This window comes from Prunus dulcis, chromosome 7 (assembly GCF_902201215.1).
Source record: "Prunus dulcis chromosome 7, ALMONDv2, whole genome shotgun sequence".
Taxonomy (NCBI): domain Eukaryota; kingdom Viridiplantae; phylum Streptophyta; class Magnoliopsida; order Rosales; family Rosaceae; genus Prunus; species Prunus dulcis.
The window spans coordinates 13,027,883-13,046,435 of NC_047656.1; the positions used below are offsets into that span (position 1 = coordinate 13,027,883).

At 36.8% G+C, this 18,553-nt stretch overlaps 3 protein-coding genes across 4 annotated transcripts; 1 reads left to right on the forward strand and 2 right to left on the reverse strand.

Annotated features, from left to right (window-relative positions):
- Nucleotides 1-1,949: 1,949 nt before the first annotated feature.
- LOC117634110 (ribosome production factor 2 homolog) lies at nucleotides 1,950-5,011 on the forward strand. Its single transcript, XM_034368035.1, has 6 exons — nucleotides 1,950-2,076; nucleotides 2,197-2,400; nucleotides 3,355-3,600; nucleotides 3,684-3,923; nucleotides 4,011-4,076; nucleotides 4,344-5,011. Exons 1-6 carry the CDS (start codon nucleotides 2,008-2,010, stop codon nucleotides 4,587-4,589), a joined length of 1,071 nt encoding a protein of 356 aa, XP_034223926.1. The 5' UTR covers nucleotides 1,950-2,007; the 3' UTR covers nucleotides 4,590-5,011.
- Nucleotides 5,012-5,096: 85 nt separating this feature from the next.
- LOC117634109 (heat stress transcription factor A-3) lies at nucleotides 5,097-8,949 on the reverse strand. Of its 2 annotated transcripts, none has more exons than XM_034368034.1 (3): nucleotides 8,125-8,949; nucleotides 5,706-7,184; nucleotides 5,097-5,574 (listed from the first exon to the last, which is right to left on the reverse strand). In XM_034368034.1, exons 1-2 carry the CDS (start codon nucleotides 8,611-8,613, stop codon nucleotides 6,066-6,068), a joined length of 1,608 nt encoding a protein of 535 aa, XP_034223925.1. In that variant the 5' UTR covers nucleotides 8,614-8,949; the 3' UTR covers nucleotides 5,097-5,574; nucleotides 5,706-6,065. The 2 variants fall into 2 exon arrangements, with proteins under 2 accessions (XP_034223925.1, XP_034223924.1); XM_034368033.1 differs by having other exon boundaries at nucleotides 5,097-5,607.
- Nucleotides 8,950-11,189: 2,240 nt separating this feature from the next.
- LOC117635056 (O-acyltransferase WSD1-like) lies at nucleotides 11,190-16,369 on the reverse strand. Its single transcript, XM_034369383.1, has 5 exons — nucleotides 16,085-16,369; nucleotides 13,925-14,476; nucleotides 12,298-12,645; nucleotides 11,993-12,130; nucleotides 11,190-11,634 (listed from the first exon to the last, which is right to left on the reverse strand). The coding sequence occupies exons 1-5, from the start codon at nucleotides 16,319-16,321 to the stop codon at nucleotides 11,476-11,478; spliced, it is 1,434 nt and encodes a 477-aa protein (XP_034225274.1). The 5' UTR covers nucleotides 16,322-16,369; the 3' UTR covers nucleotides 11,190-11,475.
- Between the last annotated feature and the right edge of the window lie 2,184 nt (nucleotides 16,370-18,553).

The following is an 18,553-nucleotide window of genomic DNA, read 5'->3' on the forward strand; positions in this document are numbered from 1 at the left end:
CCTTTTCTTTCTTCGGTTGGTTTGCCAAGGCAATTGTCTTTTGTAATTCTGCTTCTACCTGGTTTTTTGATGGTTTTCCTTTTTCTCCAAAGTGCCTTGTTCTGAAGGTAGCAGTGTACCTATCATTGACAAGTTTGACAGATTTGCCTTCATTTGGCAGTCCTAGAATCTGTGTCACTGCATTGCCTGTGATTTGGAATGATTTGGTTCCAAATTTGAAGGACTTTGTATCCGGATCAAATGTCTTGAGCAGCTGTACTAAGTCAAGGTCCGACTTATTCATGTTATTCATGTCAATTCTTTGGTGGTAAAACAGCTTGATCAAGTTCCAGAAAGGGGTTTTCTTGAGAAGCTTCTTCTGCCTTTCATTGAGCTTGTCCTTTATGTCTCTAATGATGTTGTTGAAAGCATAGGCATTGCACCGAAATTGGACATAGTCCGGGTGCTTTGCTTTCCGATCATAGTTTGGCTTTGGCTTGTGTTTAATCTTTTGAGCCATCGTTTTGATTCTGCGCTTTGGTTGGTTTTCAGCTTCATTCTTTTGTGGTGACATTTCTTGTTCCATTTTGTGATATGCACTGCAGTTTGTGGTCAAAATCTGCAACAAACAACCAGAAACTGCTGCTCAAAATTTGATGTGAAAAGAAACCAAAAGGCAAAAACAGTACTGAAACTAATATCAAAACACGTTTAACTTCACGAGCAGTTATAACATTCCCATAAACCCTAGCAAAAAGCACTCTGAAATTGAATTATGGAACCAGAAACTGCATTGCAGTTTCTGGTCAAAATCTGCTACAAACAACCAGAAACCAAAAGGAAGAAACAGTACTGAAACCGTCGTCGGTGTAAAACCTAAAATCGAAGAGAGTACTAATTCATTTTCTTACAGTTTAGCTTCAGTCGTCGTCGGTGGTCATTGCTCGTCGTCAGTGGTCGTTGCTCGTGATCGTTGGTCGTCGTCGCCGTTGCTCGTCGTCTTCGTTTCTGGTCGTCGTCGTTGCTCGTCGTCGCCGCTGCTCATCGGCTTCATTTTTGGAGAATAGTTTGTAGGTTTGCAGTGGGATATGAAAGGTTGCGCGAAACCAGTTTTTGAAGTGATTAAATTTGAGTAGTGTCGTTTTGTGTTGTGTTTTGTGGGAATGTTATGTCGTTTTGACAGTTTTAAGTTTTGGTTTATAATTAAATAAACTGTATTTGACAGTTAAGCACAATGCCACATGTAGTAATTTTAGGGTTGTTGGATGTCCTTTTGGTAAAATTAGGTGGCTTTAGTTTTATATTAATTAAGCAAAATTAATTATCTTTCTTCTAAACTAGTTAAGTTTTTTATTTCCTGATTTATCCACCCATGCATGTGAAGGTGTGTAATAATGGGCCACTTTTTTTTTATTTTATATTTATTTATAATTTTAAAGTTACGTATATAAACCGGAAGACCTTATGATTAAATATTCAAATAACCCCAAATTATTAGCATTTAAGAAAGAAAAAAAAAAAGTGACAACTTATTTGTAAAGGGAAAAAAAAAGTAAAAAGTAGTATATGAAAAATATATATAATTAAGAACAAAATATAAATAATAACTGGAATTACAAAAGTATAAAAGGAACAGATACACTCAATCACTCAAGACACCCAATTTTATAATATTCCAAAACTGGAAATAACAAAATATTTTTAAAAAATTGGAGGCCATCTGCCTCCCTTTTACTTCTTATTATTATTTTTAGAAAAAATAGTTCGTTAGTAAATTATTAAAAAGCATGAATGGATTATGGAATAGACAAAAAAACATGAGGGAGTTTGGGCTTGGGTTGGGTTACAAAAGGAAAAATTGGGTGGGCCCAAAAAAGGCCAGGAACAGCAGCAAATGTTCAAAGTCCAGAATGGGCCCACAAAACCCTAAAGGCATCAGTCCATAGTCGGTCTTTGGAATAAAACCCTAGCTTCCCTTCCAAAATCCTGCAACTGGTTTTTCAGAGGTTTTAGTGTTTGCAGCCAACCATGTTGACAGTGAAAACTCCACAGAAAGGAAAGGCCAGAAGGGAGCTAGAGAAACGCGCCCCAAAGATCGTAAGTTCCATATGTGTTTGTTTCTCGGGAAAATAACAAATTTCCCATGTCCAAAAGCGAAAGTTAAGATCTTTTCAACTTTGTTATTGTTTTTTCAATTGGGTTTTTGATCATTTGAAGGTTGAGACCGGGAAGAAGACGCTGATACTTCACGGCAGAAAGACGAGCAATGTGGTGAATTCGGTATTGTCTGACCTTTATCATTTGAAGAAGGACAGTGCTGTGAAATTCAGCCGCAGAAATGAGGATATTAGCCCTTTTGAAAGTGGCGGTGAAACTTCCCTCGAGTTCTTTTCTCAAAAAACCGATTGCAGCATTTTCGTTGTGAGTACAAAACCAACTCAGAATTTTGCTTCTCCCATATATGTATTGTGCAAGTGTTTTCTATTTTGAGTTATGGGGGATAATTGGGTTTTGATAGTGTTGTGGCATTTGTTTAATTTTACATTCTTAATTGTTACTATTAATGAATGTTTTTTGGAAGCTGAAGCACGCTTTCTATTTCTTTCTTTGAGCAGTGACTGTGTTTGTGTGTGTGTGTTGTGTAGTGTATTGATTTTGCGGTTCTCTCGAATTTGGCTTGTGATGGTGCTTATTTTTATTGTACAATCCATTCTCAAATTGATTGCTTTTACTTGTAGCATGGAATTTGTGGAGTTCGCTCAGTTTATGTTTCTAATATGGACCTGCCTCTTTTATTCTTGTGACAGTTCTGATGGATTTGGTACGTGAACCAACTAGTTTTAGGCATGTTTGGAAATTGCAGACTCTGAATTCGTAAAAGAATACAGAATAAAAGCAAAGCACCCATGAACTATTTGTATTGCAAAGAGAATAATTTTGTTAGGGAAACTTTCATGACAAGAAAGTAGAGTAACACAGATATTTTCCAAAAAATGTAACTGCAAAGAAAATAATCTTACTTTATGGGATTAAAAGAAATTTTGAATTGTCTTTTATTTTTGCTTTAGCTGCCTGCTTGTGTCTGATACTTGTGGATTTTCTGGCTTTCTGTATAAAAGATTGCCATTTACACAGAAGAGCATATGAATGAACTTGCATATTAATTCTATTATATCTTTCGCACAATAATTTGATGAGCTTTGATTGCTTATGTAGGGAACGTTGTTCTTGTTTGATTATTTGTCAGAATTAAAATTTGAAAGCATTTTTACCTTCATCCAAGATTTTGGAATGCCAATGATGCTCGTTTCTCTACTTGTGTTTTTTTCTTTAACATATTTTTAATTTTTTTTTTTCATTGTTCTTATTATACAGTTTGGTTCTCACTCAAAGAAACGGCCTGACAATCTTGTAATAGGGAGAACTTATGATCACCATATATATGATCTTGTGGAGGTTGGGGTTGAAAATTATAAACGCATGGAATCATTTACATATGACAAGAAACTAGCACCACGTGTGGGATCGAAACCTTTCATTTGCTTTATAGGAGAAGGATTTGAGAATGCAGGAGAGCTGAAACATTTGAAGGAAGTTTTGCTTGATCTGTTGCGAGGAGAGGTTAATCTCTGCTGCCATTTGCACATTATTTGCTTTTGAATTTTAGAGGGATATTAATAGATGCATAAAAATGATATGTGCAGGTTGTAGAGAAATTAAATCTTGCTGGTTTAGATCGTGTATATGTATGTACAGCTATATCTTCAAACAAAGTGGTCCTTACTCTTTGTGCGCTGCGACTGAAAAAGTCTGGTACAGTAGTTCCAAGAATGGAACTTGTTGAAGTTGGCCCCTCCATGGATTTAGTAGTTCGTCGGCATCGTCTTCCTAATGAAAGCCTAAGGAAAGAAGCAATGAGAGAAGCCAAAAATCAGCCTAGGAAGGTTTGATTTCTAAATCTTCTTCTTATCTCTGTTGTTTCTTTTGCCTTTGACATGCCTGTAACACAATTCCTATTATTACTTTACCAGGACAAAAATATTAAACAGGACACACTGCGTGGCAAGGTTGGGAAAATCAACATCCCGAACCAAAAGGTAAATGGCGAAAATAAATTCTTTCATTTAGCAGCAGTTCCCTGTCTAAAAGGTTACCCTTTGGTCTCATGGGCAAAGATGCGTGGTGGAGAGCTTTGCATCTCTCTCACTACACAGCTGCCGGACTTTTTTAAGTTTCAGTGTACATAATTTGTAAGGATGTCTGACGTTTCAAAGGTGGCTTGTTTTGGATGGCATTTGTCTGACTAATTTATTTTTGTCTAATATGTGTAAATCTTTTTTTGTTAACAAAATTTGTGGGTGTAGATTGGAGACACGGTGTATTATCACACAAAGGTTGGAGACACATTTGTGCCTAGCAAAACCAAGGGAGTTAAAAGGGAGCGCCGTGAGGCTAGAATGAAACACGAGAGTAATGAGCGTGCACCAAAATTTCAAGACATGCTTGTGCCTAAGAAATCTAAAAAAGCTAAAAGGGAACGCCGTGAAGCTGGAACGAGTGAGGAGGGTAATGAGCATGCATCGAAAAGGCAGGAGGAGGGTGCTGAGTAATTCTTTTTGGATAAGCAGGCTGCGCCGGGAACAATTCATGTTTACTCTCTTGCTGGCATCGGCTTTTGCCTTTGGGCCAATGCTTGCAAGGATTGAAAGTCAAAAGGTGGTAGGGATCTAAGGAGCTCGGAATTTTGTTCTTTCCCATCTTTCATAGGTTTGACTTATTATATATTTAGTTGCATGCCTAGCATGAGTTACATCTGTTGTGCTGTTATCATTTTCATGTGCAAAAGTGACACCATATAATTTAGTGTTGAGCTAATCGTTCCGTTTTCCAGTCTCTTCCCACCCATGAGTTTCAATTACTTACCACATCAGCAATTGTTAGAGAAGCTTTCCTTTGCTACTGAAACATATATTTACCTAATGTGTTGTTGTTGGTGGCCTGTAATGGCACAATGGTTATGTTTCTTATTTTATTTTCTCGTTAGTCATATTTCAGAAATGTTCGCTTGCTACGCTACACTGAACTGAATACGAACTATTCTATGGTTGGATTATAGCACATACTGTTCAACTGAGTTTTTGCTATTTTTGATGCCAATGGTACCTGTTCAGTGTTCAACTTACAGAGAAAACAAATATTCTTGCTTATCCCAGAAACAACGAACTTTAACCAAGTGATTCTGAGGACCACCATACTATACAAAGCTCACCGTCAACCACGCCTGAGCAGTTGACGGTTGCTCCAACGTCTCTTTGAACAAGTATTACTGCATATGTCACACACGCCTCTTGATGAATATGGCTTATCACCCCAAAAAGAAAAGCGTTCTACTTTGAAGTCTGAACTTCCTCTTCTCCCTTTATTGAATAATGATTGTTTAACTAATAAAAATTGACATTCTGAGTCCAAACCCAATAATGCTGCTCCAAATGCCAATTGGTGGAGGAATGGCAGAAGGTGGATTCGGATACGCCAACGCAACCCCGCTCATCAATCTTTACTTTGTCTTCTTCGCTGTATATATTCACGCCCCAACTGAAGAAATGATGAAAGTCCAGAAGATTGAAGCTAAAATGGAAACGTCAAAAGTTGGGAAACCCAAAAGAAGAATAAGAATAAATTAATTCAACAGACTAAACTAATCCAGTAGTTTCTATCTATTGTACCTATCATATAAGTTCATCTTGCTGGAATTTTTGTAGCTGGAAAGGGCAATTGAGCATGCATGACCATGTTTCCCCAACAGAAACGCGCTGCCCTTCGCAAGGGTTACGACCTGCAGTGTTCATAGCTCAAAACTATCTGTTAGCAACAGGACTATAAGATCAATGCAGCTTAGAATTAGAAGAAATGCAACCTATAAAATAAATAACAGTCAGAAAGGATATCAAAGATGAAGGAATAAAAGCTGATAATATTCATATCAACTGAATATATTCATTAATATCTCGTCCAAATAATAGACCGCTGCAACTAAAAATGACTAAGATCCGCAAGGGCAGCAAATGGAGAAGCAAATGCAGCCCCTATGGATCAATACGTTTAGATGTATCGACTTTCAGCTGGCCTGCTTGACTATCAGGCTCATCAAATGCAGATTCATCAGCTGGCCACTTATCAATGCCTGACCCTCCTGCTGCATGCAGGGGACCTATATCCCAGATATCTAACAATCCGCTTGTCACTCCTATCTCTGGCACATCATAGTTGACCGTGTTACTCCATAACTCATTGCTAGAACTTGACATACCAGCACTGACATCAAAACCCATGCTCCATATATCTTCTTGTTTAATCATGCCATCGATCCCTGGAGAGAAAAGTTCCGGAAACATCTTATTCTTCCCAAAATCCTCCTGGAAAGAGACATAATACTCGGGATTAAGCTCCTGTTGTGGGCTCAGAACACTCTTCCCTTTTTGAAATGGATCTTCAGCTCCCATGCTTGACGCCCCTTCTCCTTCTTGCTCTGGTGTTTTGATAAACCCTAGCGTTACTGCTGGTTCAGCTGATAAATTTAACTCATCTGATGCTACATCCACAAATTGATATGGCTTGCTTTCTGCAACCAAACCCAGTTTTCCTGCCATAACTTGTGAAAGATTATCAGGAGATTGTTCAATAGGAACTACTGGATTCACATCTGGGACTGCAGAGAGATTTCTCCAAGCAGGTTGGTACTTCACAATCTGCCCTTGTATACAAGAATCTGATTTACCTAGTTCATGCTGATGCTGCTTAACAAATTTCCTCTTCATCCTTGGAGAGTCTATACCTTTCTGTCCTGTCTTCTGTTGAAGGCGGGCTAAGAATGCTGGGTTTTGAAGCAACTTGGACAAGAAAGAAACCATCTGCTTCTGTCTCTGCTCCGCATACTGAAGCCTCTCGTTCACTACTTTCATATGGTGAACTGTACCCCGCTGTTGCTGCTGCAGATCATCAACTTCCTGCATTAACATACTTCTCTCTTTCCTCAAAGTCTCAATGTCACCTTCCAGTCCGGACCTCCCTGCTTCAGCAGAAGGCCCAACCTGCAGTGATTGAGGTGACTTGCGCCTCTGGATCTTCTTCAACAAATGTCTTTTGCCCCTTTTGAAAGCTTCATTCGCAAACTCCCACTTATCCGTATCAACCTTGCGAAACCCCTGAACACAGTACCCAAAGAATTTCAATAATGAATGGAAACGAAACAGTACAGAAATCAAAAGATAGATATAATTATTCAAGTAGTACACAAATGATCACACAAGACAATTTTAATCCATCAACTTTCATTCATATGAGGAGCTGAACCTCGCTACGCAATCTGCAAATCACCAAAAACAAATAGAGAAAAGCTTCTTGAAGCATTAACAAGTGGTGGTTGGGAGGAGGGGAGCAGTTGAGATGATAATATAGCGAGATCTAAACAATAGGAACCTGAATTCTACCTGCAAAAGACGAGGATGTTCTTTTCGTACAAGTAAGCCTCCAGTCCTAACTACGAAATCAATGAAAGAACCTTTATGATTCCCATTAGATTCTCTATACTAAGTTTCATGATAGATTCAAATCTTACAAAACTGTTATATATTATCCTGAGAAATTCAAACTTCAAGGTAAAAAATGGTAGAGATCATTCCAACACATACATCTTCTAGAACCACAGAAACCATAATACATATCATTATCAAGAACAAATGTCTATCACTTCACCTGTGTAAACCATTAATGAAAAAGAGAAACAAATTCCCAAGCATTTCACGACAAGAAACTGTTTACATAAAAATGAACCCTCTTTTATTTAGTTTTGGTCAATTACATATGAATCTCTTCAATACAAAAAATTGGGAGTTAAGGATACAAAGCCATCACCTCCTTCAAAGTCTTACATGCTGAGTTTAAAAGATACAATACTAATGGCCTCAGATACATGACTACATCTCTACAGAATTAGACTCATCAAACCCAATTTAGACGATAAACAGCATCATCATAAATAATAAAAAAAAAACCAAATAAAAAAACAAAAAAGAGAACAACAAAACAACAACATTTATTACATACAGATCATAGCGGCAGCCAATACAGGCTGCAAATACCCACATAAGTATTAAGTTGCCGGACAAAACTTGAGAAATTGTTGTGCTTGAAATTCCTCGGCAAGACGAGCCTGGAAAACTCCAATGGGTCCCACACCACGAAGCTGTTGCCGCCGGAACCCCACGATATGATGGAATCAAGCGACGGGTCGTCGACCAGATCGAAAGTCTTGGACAGAAACGGCGGAACCGGACTGTCCTGTAGACATTCAAGAGGCTGCGGGACGGCCACGTGCTCCGCGCCACCAGCGTCCATAAACGAATACGTTGCAGTTGGAGCTTTCTCATCAAACTCGAAAGCACCAGAGGACCAAGAAGACTCCGATGGGTTTAGAGCACAAAAGGCTTCAAATTCCATCAGAGGAGAACTAAACGAAGGAATTGACTGAGAACCCAGCAACGGTTCTGACATTTCGGGTCGAAGCGGATTCTCCGGGTCCAATTCAGCTGAAGTAGGTGGAGACTTTGGGTAGCACTCGTCTTTTGGGTTCATAGAACGAAATTAATATTATTTGTAAATGGCAGCAAACCGACTTCTGGGTGAGAGAGAGAGAGAGAGAGAGAGAGAGGTGGGTGTGGCAGGTGAAAATGGGGATTGAGAGCTTGGGGAGCGTTATATAAGAAGGTCGAAAAGTTTTGCCGACAAGGTGTTCGATAAAAATCTTGAAAGAGCGTTCAAAGGCGGTGAAGGTTTTGCCACTGTTACAGTCGCCTTCTTGGTCATCCCAGCTCCGAGCCATTCAGTTTGGGTCACACGAAAGTGGGGCTCCCTGCAATTTGAGAGTGTTTCAGCACCGACCTTGAGAGAGAGAGAGAGAGAGAGAGAGAGAGAGAGAGAGAGGACGTAGTTTCCTTGGAGCTACGCTTTTTGAAAATCAGTTATGGTGGTTCTGTTTTGGCGGGGACCCACGGCCGGGCTGAGATATTTTTGTCTCTCGATTTTTCTGGACTAGGTGACGTGAGATTGGCACTGTTGTAAGTTTGAAAATGATTTGGTAGGGCAGGGTATAATACTTGGGGACGAAGTTAAGTGGGAGGACCAATCAGGAGATGAGATTTCGTCATTATTAGATTTGGGGCTACAGTTTCGACAGGTGCTGACGTCTCAGGCATTGTGTTCGGTTACTGTTTTGGTCCAAATTATTTGGTTTTTTTTTTTGTTTTTTGTTTGTTGGGCATTTAATTTAGGGTTCATTTTAATTTATTACCTGAACTCTTACTTTAAGGCATATTTACTCCTGCTCTTTAAATTTTAATAATTACATAAAACTTTTCAATTTTGTGTAATTTGGTTATGGCATTAACTTCATCGTTAAAATTTCCGTTAATTGCTTGTATGACAGGTTTGAGTTCCATCTACTCACTTCTTTTAATATCAATTGAAAGGTATTCTGTTTAAAAATAGTTCGGTATTAATGCGTGTAATATGTTCTTCATGGTTGGAAAACACCAATTACTTGAAAATACTCTTCAATTGACATTGAAATAAGTGAACATGTGAGATCCATGCTTGCCATGAAAACAATTAACCGAAATTTTGATGTCGAAGTTAATACCGGAACCAAATTGCATATGATATGTAATCGTTAAAATTGAGAGTGCAGAGACAAATGTGGTTTAAAGGTAAGAGTTGAGGATACTAAATCGAAATTAACCCATCTTAATATAATACTATTATATGAGAAATGACCATTTACCTTTTCAACATATTAAAGGCTATGGAACACACGTGAAAGGATAGACCAAAAGTTTGTCTATTTTATTTATTTTTATTATTTAGATACCGATGGATGTAACACATGAGGTGGCAAAATGCTGTTAGAAATCCAATTCTGGATTATCAAAACCAGAGGTGGGTAACCAGGTTCCGTATAGTTTAAGTGGCTATAGATGAAAACAACAAAATTAAAGCTGGGCAACACATTGTCAGTCCCATTCGGACTGATCAAATGAAATAAATTCGAGTGGTTTGGTTATATTTTTACACTAACAAAGTTTCATATTTGATTGAATTGAACCAAACCTGGGCCAACCCCGTATGTTATTTATACTGTTTCCGATTATCTTGTCGGCCTGTTTAAGCCCAATGTTATCTGTGTAAGCCTTAATGACTAGTTTTTGTTTGGACTGGGCCCCTTTGTTTTTTAGTCATCACATAAATCCCAAAATAATAATAATTGTTCCACACTGGTAGTGAAGCTTATTTCCTCCAATCTAACAAATAAATAAATAAATATTGATTGAGGGTAATTGGTATTGGTTTTTATTGTACTTAACTTTTGTTTTTTTTTTTTTGGTTCGAACTGTACATTATCCTTGAGTAACTATCATATTACACCTGCTTGAGTTTGACTCAGCGACCGCGGTACACCTGCTTAACAAAAATGTGGAAGACTTTCATCCTATTGCTACTATGTTGTGGGGATGCCAGGATTATATAAATAAAAGTTGGGTTTGTTCTATTCATCATGTATATCGTGAATGCAACATGATAGCGGATAAACTAGCTGAATTGGGTTCATGTCTTGAATTGGGTTTGTCAACTTTTCAGGACCCTCCTGACAGTATTAGTTCATTTCTTAATAAAAATTTACTTAAAATTTGTAGGCCTCGAGCCATTATTTAATTTCTTAGTTGGGCATTAGCCCGTTTCTTCACCAAAAAAAAAAAAACTATCAGATTACACAAAAGCAGCTGTAGTTTGTTGGCTGAGACTTTCATGGCCTGGTTGTACGGAATGTGGGCGTGTGTAAAGAAGCCCTATTTTAGTTTTTGACACCAGCACCTTGGGGAATATTACTAGCTAGGAACAAAATAGATTATCCTATAGGGGAACATGAAAGTCATAGCTCTAAGCAAAACAAAACAAAAAGAAATTAGACAAAAACAATCCAACATCTTGTAATCAAGCATCTTGAAATCCATCAAATTACTTAAAATGTTAATGTCTTTCTCAATTACAATTACCTACTCGAGTAAAATAAGTATGAAAGTAACTAGAGTGGATTGGATTCTCACAAGCAAATTCATCATTTGATCCAATTATATAAGTTTTAAAAATTAAGGATCTAATTCAATCCTTCAAATCATTGAAACTGATTTAAATTAGATTAAATTAGATCGATAAATTTAGATTGGATCTTACACACCCCTAAGCAAAAGTGAAGAAAATGCACGCAACAAATACGCTAAGAAAACTGCATGCATTTGAGTTATTCCACGATTTAGCACCTCATCACCCGAACAAAAATATTCGAAGAACAAATTTGCACTTTAACAACAATGCTGGAAAATAAAGCCTTTTTATTTAAAATAGTGGTGGAACTTGGACATGTGCAGCATGCCAGCCAGCATCTTAAATGTTAAGCGACATATGTTTGTACGAGTCGTTGAGTATCATTTGCAAGGCATTTTCCATGCACGACTTCAACTTTTGTGGATCTATGACACCTTTTTCCATATTGAAGGCGACCCTCACTTTCCCCATGTAACTTATAATGGTTATTTCAAAGCTCTGCAGAACCATCCATGTAAGGAATGTTACATTAGTTCTAAATTTCGTAATGGAAAAAATTAACAATACAAATTGAACTTGAAAAGTACAAAAGAAGGTTCATTAATTCTTAATTATTATTTTTTTTACTGTTGAACCATTTATGGTAATTTATTTATTTATTTAAACAAACTATTGGGGGAGTGGTGGTTTGCACAAATATTTGATGGGTGTCTGAGGGCTTCGAACGTCTGCCTATATGGGTAGAATTGAAAGAATTTAACCAATTAAGCTAAGTTTTTACTGACTAAATAGGAGGGAACTTATGTTCTATAGAAGTTAAATTTTTACGTAAGATTCATAACAATCTGTGACATACCAGAGGTCCACCACCGACCAAAAAGTAGAAACCTTTTATTGGATGATTAGCTAAGGACATTTGTTCCGCAGGTCCAATCAAATTTGAGATTATCATGCTCGAGTTCTTCAATGTGCGATGAATGTATTTCCCGCATGCCTGCAAAACTAGCAACATGTTAACACTACTAAATAATAAAAATTTGTAAGTTTGAGCTCCGAAGGAGATTGAAGAGGTTCAAATTAATCAGGTCGTGCCGTGCTGTCCCGTGCCGGCATAGTGGCTAAAGGATTTCATGGTGTAGTCTTCACTTTAAATTTACTAACCTCATGGCTTCCAAATTTGTGCACAATCTCCAATAGCCTACTATTGAAATAAGCAGCGAGGGAGTTTCTCTTTCTCTTTATTATTTTGTGTGCGTTCCAGATAAAGTCCAACGCATTTGAGAGTCCAATTAACTTGGGTATGGGTACATGCATGAATGTAAAACGATTTCCCCATGGCGCCTTGCTGTTGGGTTTGATCATCTCCTCAATTGGCACATAATCCCCCATGATCCTTGTGTTGAGCAACACCATTGCTGTACAATCTGCTTTGCTTGAACTTTGGTTCATCTCTTGCATGTACAGTCGAGTTCCGAAGAAGATCATCCCGGTCAGAACATCATTTACAGTCTGTATAGTAAGTGAAAAGGTAGATTACATTGTATATAATGAACAAATAAGTAGATTTAGTTTGATATCAAGACACAACAATCATGTTTTTTACGGTAATACGTACTACTCCAAAACGTCAACTATGGACACAATGAGCCACTAAAATACGCTCTAGTATTAGTACTATCTAGATGAGTATGCAAGAGTTAAAAAAACCAAATTGAGAATTGCATGTGGACTACCATATTTACTGATTCATTTTTCAAATTACGTGACTTATTTTAAAGATGCAAAAAATGCATAATTTATTTATTTTTTAAATGACTTCCCACTCAAACAATACTTTATTTCCCACTTAAATAGTAACAGCTTTTCCAACTTTATAAGGATGCTTTATTTCCTAATTAGAATGTAATGTCCTAGGTTTATCCAATTTGTCACCTTAAAGAAAAATTTAAGAGAAATATCACTTTAATTTTTCAAAATCCACAATTTTTCATCTGACTTTAACACCATCCAATTTTTCATACATTTTAAATGTATTTTAGTCTTTCCATTTTCAAGGGTATTTTAAAAATAGAAAAATCATTATAATTTTTTTATATCTTTTAAACAATTAAAATTGAAAAAAAAAAAATATCACCTTCCCTCTCCCCTGTGCCACTAGCGGCTTCAACCAACCCCACTCACTTTGAAATCCAATCCCCCTGCCCTTTTCACAGGCCCTTCCTCCTTCTCTATCTACCATGAAACACCTGCCTTTCACACACAAATTTCCTCAGCCCACCCTAATCGAGTCCACCTTTTTCTTTTTTCTTTTTGGTATTTTTCCATTTCCATGCTCAATGAACACTATAAAATTGTTTATACATGCTCAGAGAGAGAGAGAGAGAGAGAGAGAGAGAGAGAGAGAGAGGGAGGAGGGGGGAAGGGGTCATGTGCGATGTGTTTTGGGGGCAGTGGGGTTGGAGAAAGGGAGATGTCACTTTTTTCTTGAAAATGTAAAGACTAAAATACCCTTAAAAATGGATGGAAAATTGGATTGTGTTAAAGTCAGATGACAAATCATGGAATTTGAAAAATTAAAATGACATTTCTCTTAAATTTTTCTTGAAGGTAACAAATTAAAACTGAGGCAGAAGTCTAACTGACATTTCTACAATAAAAAATCAGAGCACGTGACTACTCTAAAGTCAGAGCGGGCTGTGCCTTAAGTAAATGAAGTATGAGAGAGAAATATAATTGCGTATATATAACATTCCTCAGACAAAATCCGAGTATAGTTGATTCATCTTACCACTCCAAGCTTGTCCTTGATGGATTTGATTTGATCAAGAGAGAACGTCATAGTTGACACAGTTGCTGGCCGAAATTCAATTGCATCATTACCAGACCTGATTGGTGTTAGAACATCTCCGTTCATGGTCTTTAAAGTGCCCGACCACAAGTCTGAAATGGTGTTGCAGAAACCTGAGAAAGTTTTAGTCACAAAATTTTCTCTCTTTGATTCGGATCGCTTCCGTGAAGGAAAAGTTAAGGGAAGAGAAGGGTTGTCAGCCCTTTGCATAGAAGAAATCAGGGCACCCATGAGAGAGTAACCATCTCCAAGCGCGTGGTGTAACTTGAAGATTACATTAGCAGCTGCATTGCTAGTTGGGTAGTTGATAATATGAATTTCCCATAGTGGTTTGCCTTGTGGAAATCTTTCTGTTAATAGCTTTGAAATATAGTCGTCAAAATACTTGTCGTATGATTCAAGCGACAGGCCGGAAGGGAAAGTAGGGGTGTAAACGTGGTCTTCAAGCTTCACTTCCACCCTTTTCCACTCTTTCTTTCCATTATTTTCAACCTGTTTCCAAATAAACTATTGCTCAAGTTCTCAAAAATATAGGTCACTATATAATATTGTAATATTATTTATTTAAAATTTAAAAAATATATAATTTTTATTCAATAATATGTGACAATTATACGTACATGAATTTTTCCCTATTATTGAAAAGTTTGTAAAAAAACACTTATATTAAACATGAAGATTACGTGTATTGTACATTTAATTTTTAAAAATAATATATTTTTCTGAGTCTTTGAGTCATGTACAGAAAGTAGAAGTATTTTTTTTATATAAAAAAGTACTTACCTACATGTATAATACAAGTATTATATAATTATACGGGAAAAATGCAAACTAGGTTCTACAAAAAAAGGTAATTAAAGATTGAGATATTTAGTGATATACCCATTTCTAGCACTAATATTATAAATAAACCCTACACAATTGAATTCCTATAAACAAACCCAAAAAAAACCCAAAAAATGATAGCTAGCTTTATTGAATTTAATATTGATTATTAAATTACTTTGATGCCCTATTGAGTGCTTTGGGTATTTTTATGAGATTTTGGGGTTGGGCTTGTTTTAAGAAATTGATGGCAGTTTTGTAATTTATAAGAAGTTAAAAGCTTTTTTGTTATGTTGTAAATGGGCTTTGGGTGTGTTTCTAAAGTCCATTTTATATAGGGTATTTTTATAATTTGGGCCCCCATATTGGGTATAATAGTGAATCTCCCTTAAAGATTATATCGCAAAGAGATATAAAAGAAGTGAGAAGTGAGAAAGTATTTCTATGGAGGTCACCAGAAATGGTACTACATGCTTTATGGGACTGTCCTGCAGCTCGTGAGGAGATGGCAGAAGAATTCTATCAAGCGAATTGCACGTCTTTACGCTCGACTCAAGAAGGAAGCAACCTGGTGGTGAATTGGGAGAGGCCTCCTTTTCAGTTTTTTAAAATTAATGTGGACGGGGCTCTAAAGACAGACGATAGTGTTAGAGGGCTGGGAGTTGTTATTAGAGATGACCGTGGAGAGTTGATTGCAGCAGCAGCCAAACCAGTGTGTGGCATGTTTACGCCCAATGTTACTGAATTATTCGCAATCAGATTTGGCCTACAACTTGCTATGGACTTGGGATTGAAACATATATACCTAGAGTCAGATGCACAAGCAGCAATACGGATGGCTTTCCAATGTGATGCAAATTTGGGCTACGAAGGAGTCTTAGTAAATGAAATTCAGCTTTTGGCTAATTCTTTTCATAGTTGTTTTGTCAATTTCGACCTCGTACTTGTAATCGCGCAGCTCATAGCCTTGCACGGTTTGCACTTTCTATTTCGGACCTTATAGTTTGGATGGAAGATGGACCTGAATGGTTGTCTCCCATTCTCACTAATGATGTTATGCTTATCCGTTAATGCAATGTTATGATTTGTTTTTCAAAAAAAAAAAAAAAAAAAAAAGCTTGGCCATTAGCATTCCGTGGCTTATATGGAGCTTTTCTAGTAGTGGTTATTAGTGCTCTTCTTTTCTCTAATTATTAGTTTGCTTAAACGAGAAAATAAAATAAAATAAAATAATAGAGAGAGAGAGAGAGAGAGAGAGAGAGAGAGAGAGCTTACCATGATAGAGGAGAAACGAGGGCTGATGGGGAGGAAGACGTTCTTAATAAGCAACGATATTGTTTGAGACTCAGGATCGAATGGAATCTCAAATTCCCAAACAGCAAGAACCGATAGAGATATCACATTGCTACTGAAGTACTGGCCATTTGGACTCACTGGCTCTTGTTCTTCCAATTCCTCCAACTCCATAGTGTTTGTACTTGAAATTATACTTTCTTCTAGCACATCGATCATTACGTATTTATAGGAGTGACTAACAAAAGAAGGGATAGAATAGATACTTGTTTTCCACTAGTTCTTAAAATGGAGGACGTGGCTAAACATTAAACCGAAAAAATGTCCACATCATTTAAACCTTTTTCCTTAAATGGTTTTTTTTATATATTTATTATCACAAAACATAAGGTTAACGAAATTATTAAGTTGTGTCTTTAACGTTTTTTGTGTCATTAATGGGCCTCAAGGTTAATTTTCGTGCTCCAAAAGTAGTTTATTTTGTCAGGTTCCGTCCAAAAATCTATTAAATAATTGCACTTATAAAAATGAAAAGAAAAAAAAATTTCTTTAGTGATATGCTTCCGAAGTTGTTGTCCTAGATTTATCTTATAATCAATAGTTATTATATGGGGATTCAATATTGTGTTAGAGGATCTTAATTAATCATATAGTGTTAGTTATAACGGTAAACTATCGTTTTTCACCATGAATTATCACGCAATTCGAACTTGACCGGGGTTTGCAAATGCTTGTGACATGCATGCGTGCTGAACATCATATTCTTGTCCTTCCCCTTGGCTGCTTGATTATGCTCTACCTGCTTAGGACCTCTCGAATTGCATGTTAGTGCGTTTGTCCATCCTTCTCTCTTCACCTTGGGATCCAAGGCCAAGGTATCGAACCAAGTCAATCCTTCTCTCTACCTTCATTTCTGTCCATCCTTCTCTCTACCTTTATTTCTGTCCGTCCGAACGAGGACATATGTTAATTAAAAAGTTGAGAAGTCTATTTTTACAAATGAATTCCCCTATATCAATGGTTCAAAGGAAACATCAGCAATAAGGCATCCATGTACTATCTAGAATCAGACAAACAAATCAAGTGGAGACGCTTCGATGTAAAACCTGGCTTCGGAGCAGCAAAACTAATATCATGTCATGTATGGAAGGATTTATTTACAATAAAGAAAGAGGGTTACATGTTTAGCCTGCAAATATGGTTGAAAAGTAGAATATCGACACAACAATTCTTTTCCTTATGTAGTTCAATATGTAGTTCAGCTATTCAATCAATAATAAGCTTGGTCTTGACTCTTGCTCACTTGCCCACTTACGTACGTCAAAAAAGGTAGGCTGTCTTTAGTTATGATCCACAATTATATGTTTGCTCTTGTGGAGCTCTGCCCACTCCATGTTCAAATGTGGTTCAGAGCGTCCTATCTCAAAATATCTTGAAAGCTCATAATTAGCTTACAATTTAGGCTTAATTGCTACAGTGCACTTTAAAACATTAGTCAAATTCCAATTTACTTTCTTAAAGTTAAAGTAACTCACTTCGCTTTATTGACCAAAGTTTGATGTTCCACATTACCTCGTACCGTCGATTCCATCCAAAAGTTTATTAAGTTTGATGACGTGACAATGATATTTTAGTAATTTTTTGCACCTAAATCATTTACTCCAATTTAAATGGGTACTTTGCATTATCTGGTGTTTTATTTTTATTTTTTTAAGGATTCTCTGGTTTTATTGACGTTCACCACCCCACTAGTCACCTCTTCGAAAATGACCACAGAACACTAATCACATGCATGCCTGCCGACTAGACAAGTTCATTTTGTTCAAAATCCAACGACCAGAAACAGAGGTACAAAATTTTAATGTCTTTTTTTTTTTGGTCGAAATAATTTTATAATATTTCGAATATATCACAGAATCTGTTGAGCAAGTTTTCTTAGGACATTCTCTAATAAGCGTTTAAGTTGAGGATTGATTATATACTTCTAATTTCGACCATTGAATTGCAACTAAGAGACTACCAACACATTTAATAAATGCAATCTAACATCCAAAATTAGAAGTATAAACCAATCCTTAACTTAAAAATACTTATAAGAGAACCTCCCTACATTCTTAGTAAGAAACTTCTGACTCTACCTGCCCACTCACGGGAGTCACAGGCCTATCATATAATATTCAACATTTCGTTGAAAAATTGCTAATAGTCGTGTAAAGTCTGCATTCTATAATATTAGGATTTGATTTGCAAACTTTTTTGGCCTGCTGTAAGCAAAGCAAAACGAATAAAAGCACATGGCTCAATAATTCCTATTATAAATTACGAGGAAAAATTTGCTGCAAACTACTTTAAGTAGATAATTTCTCTGCTTATTATAATCTGCAACATGCTGCAAACTACTTGAAAAAAATGATCACAAGACAATGCGTCCATGATCAATCAGACCGTTGT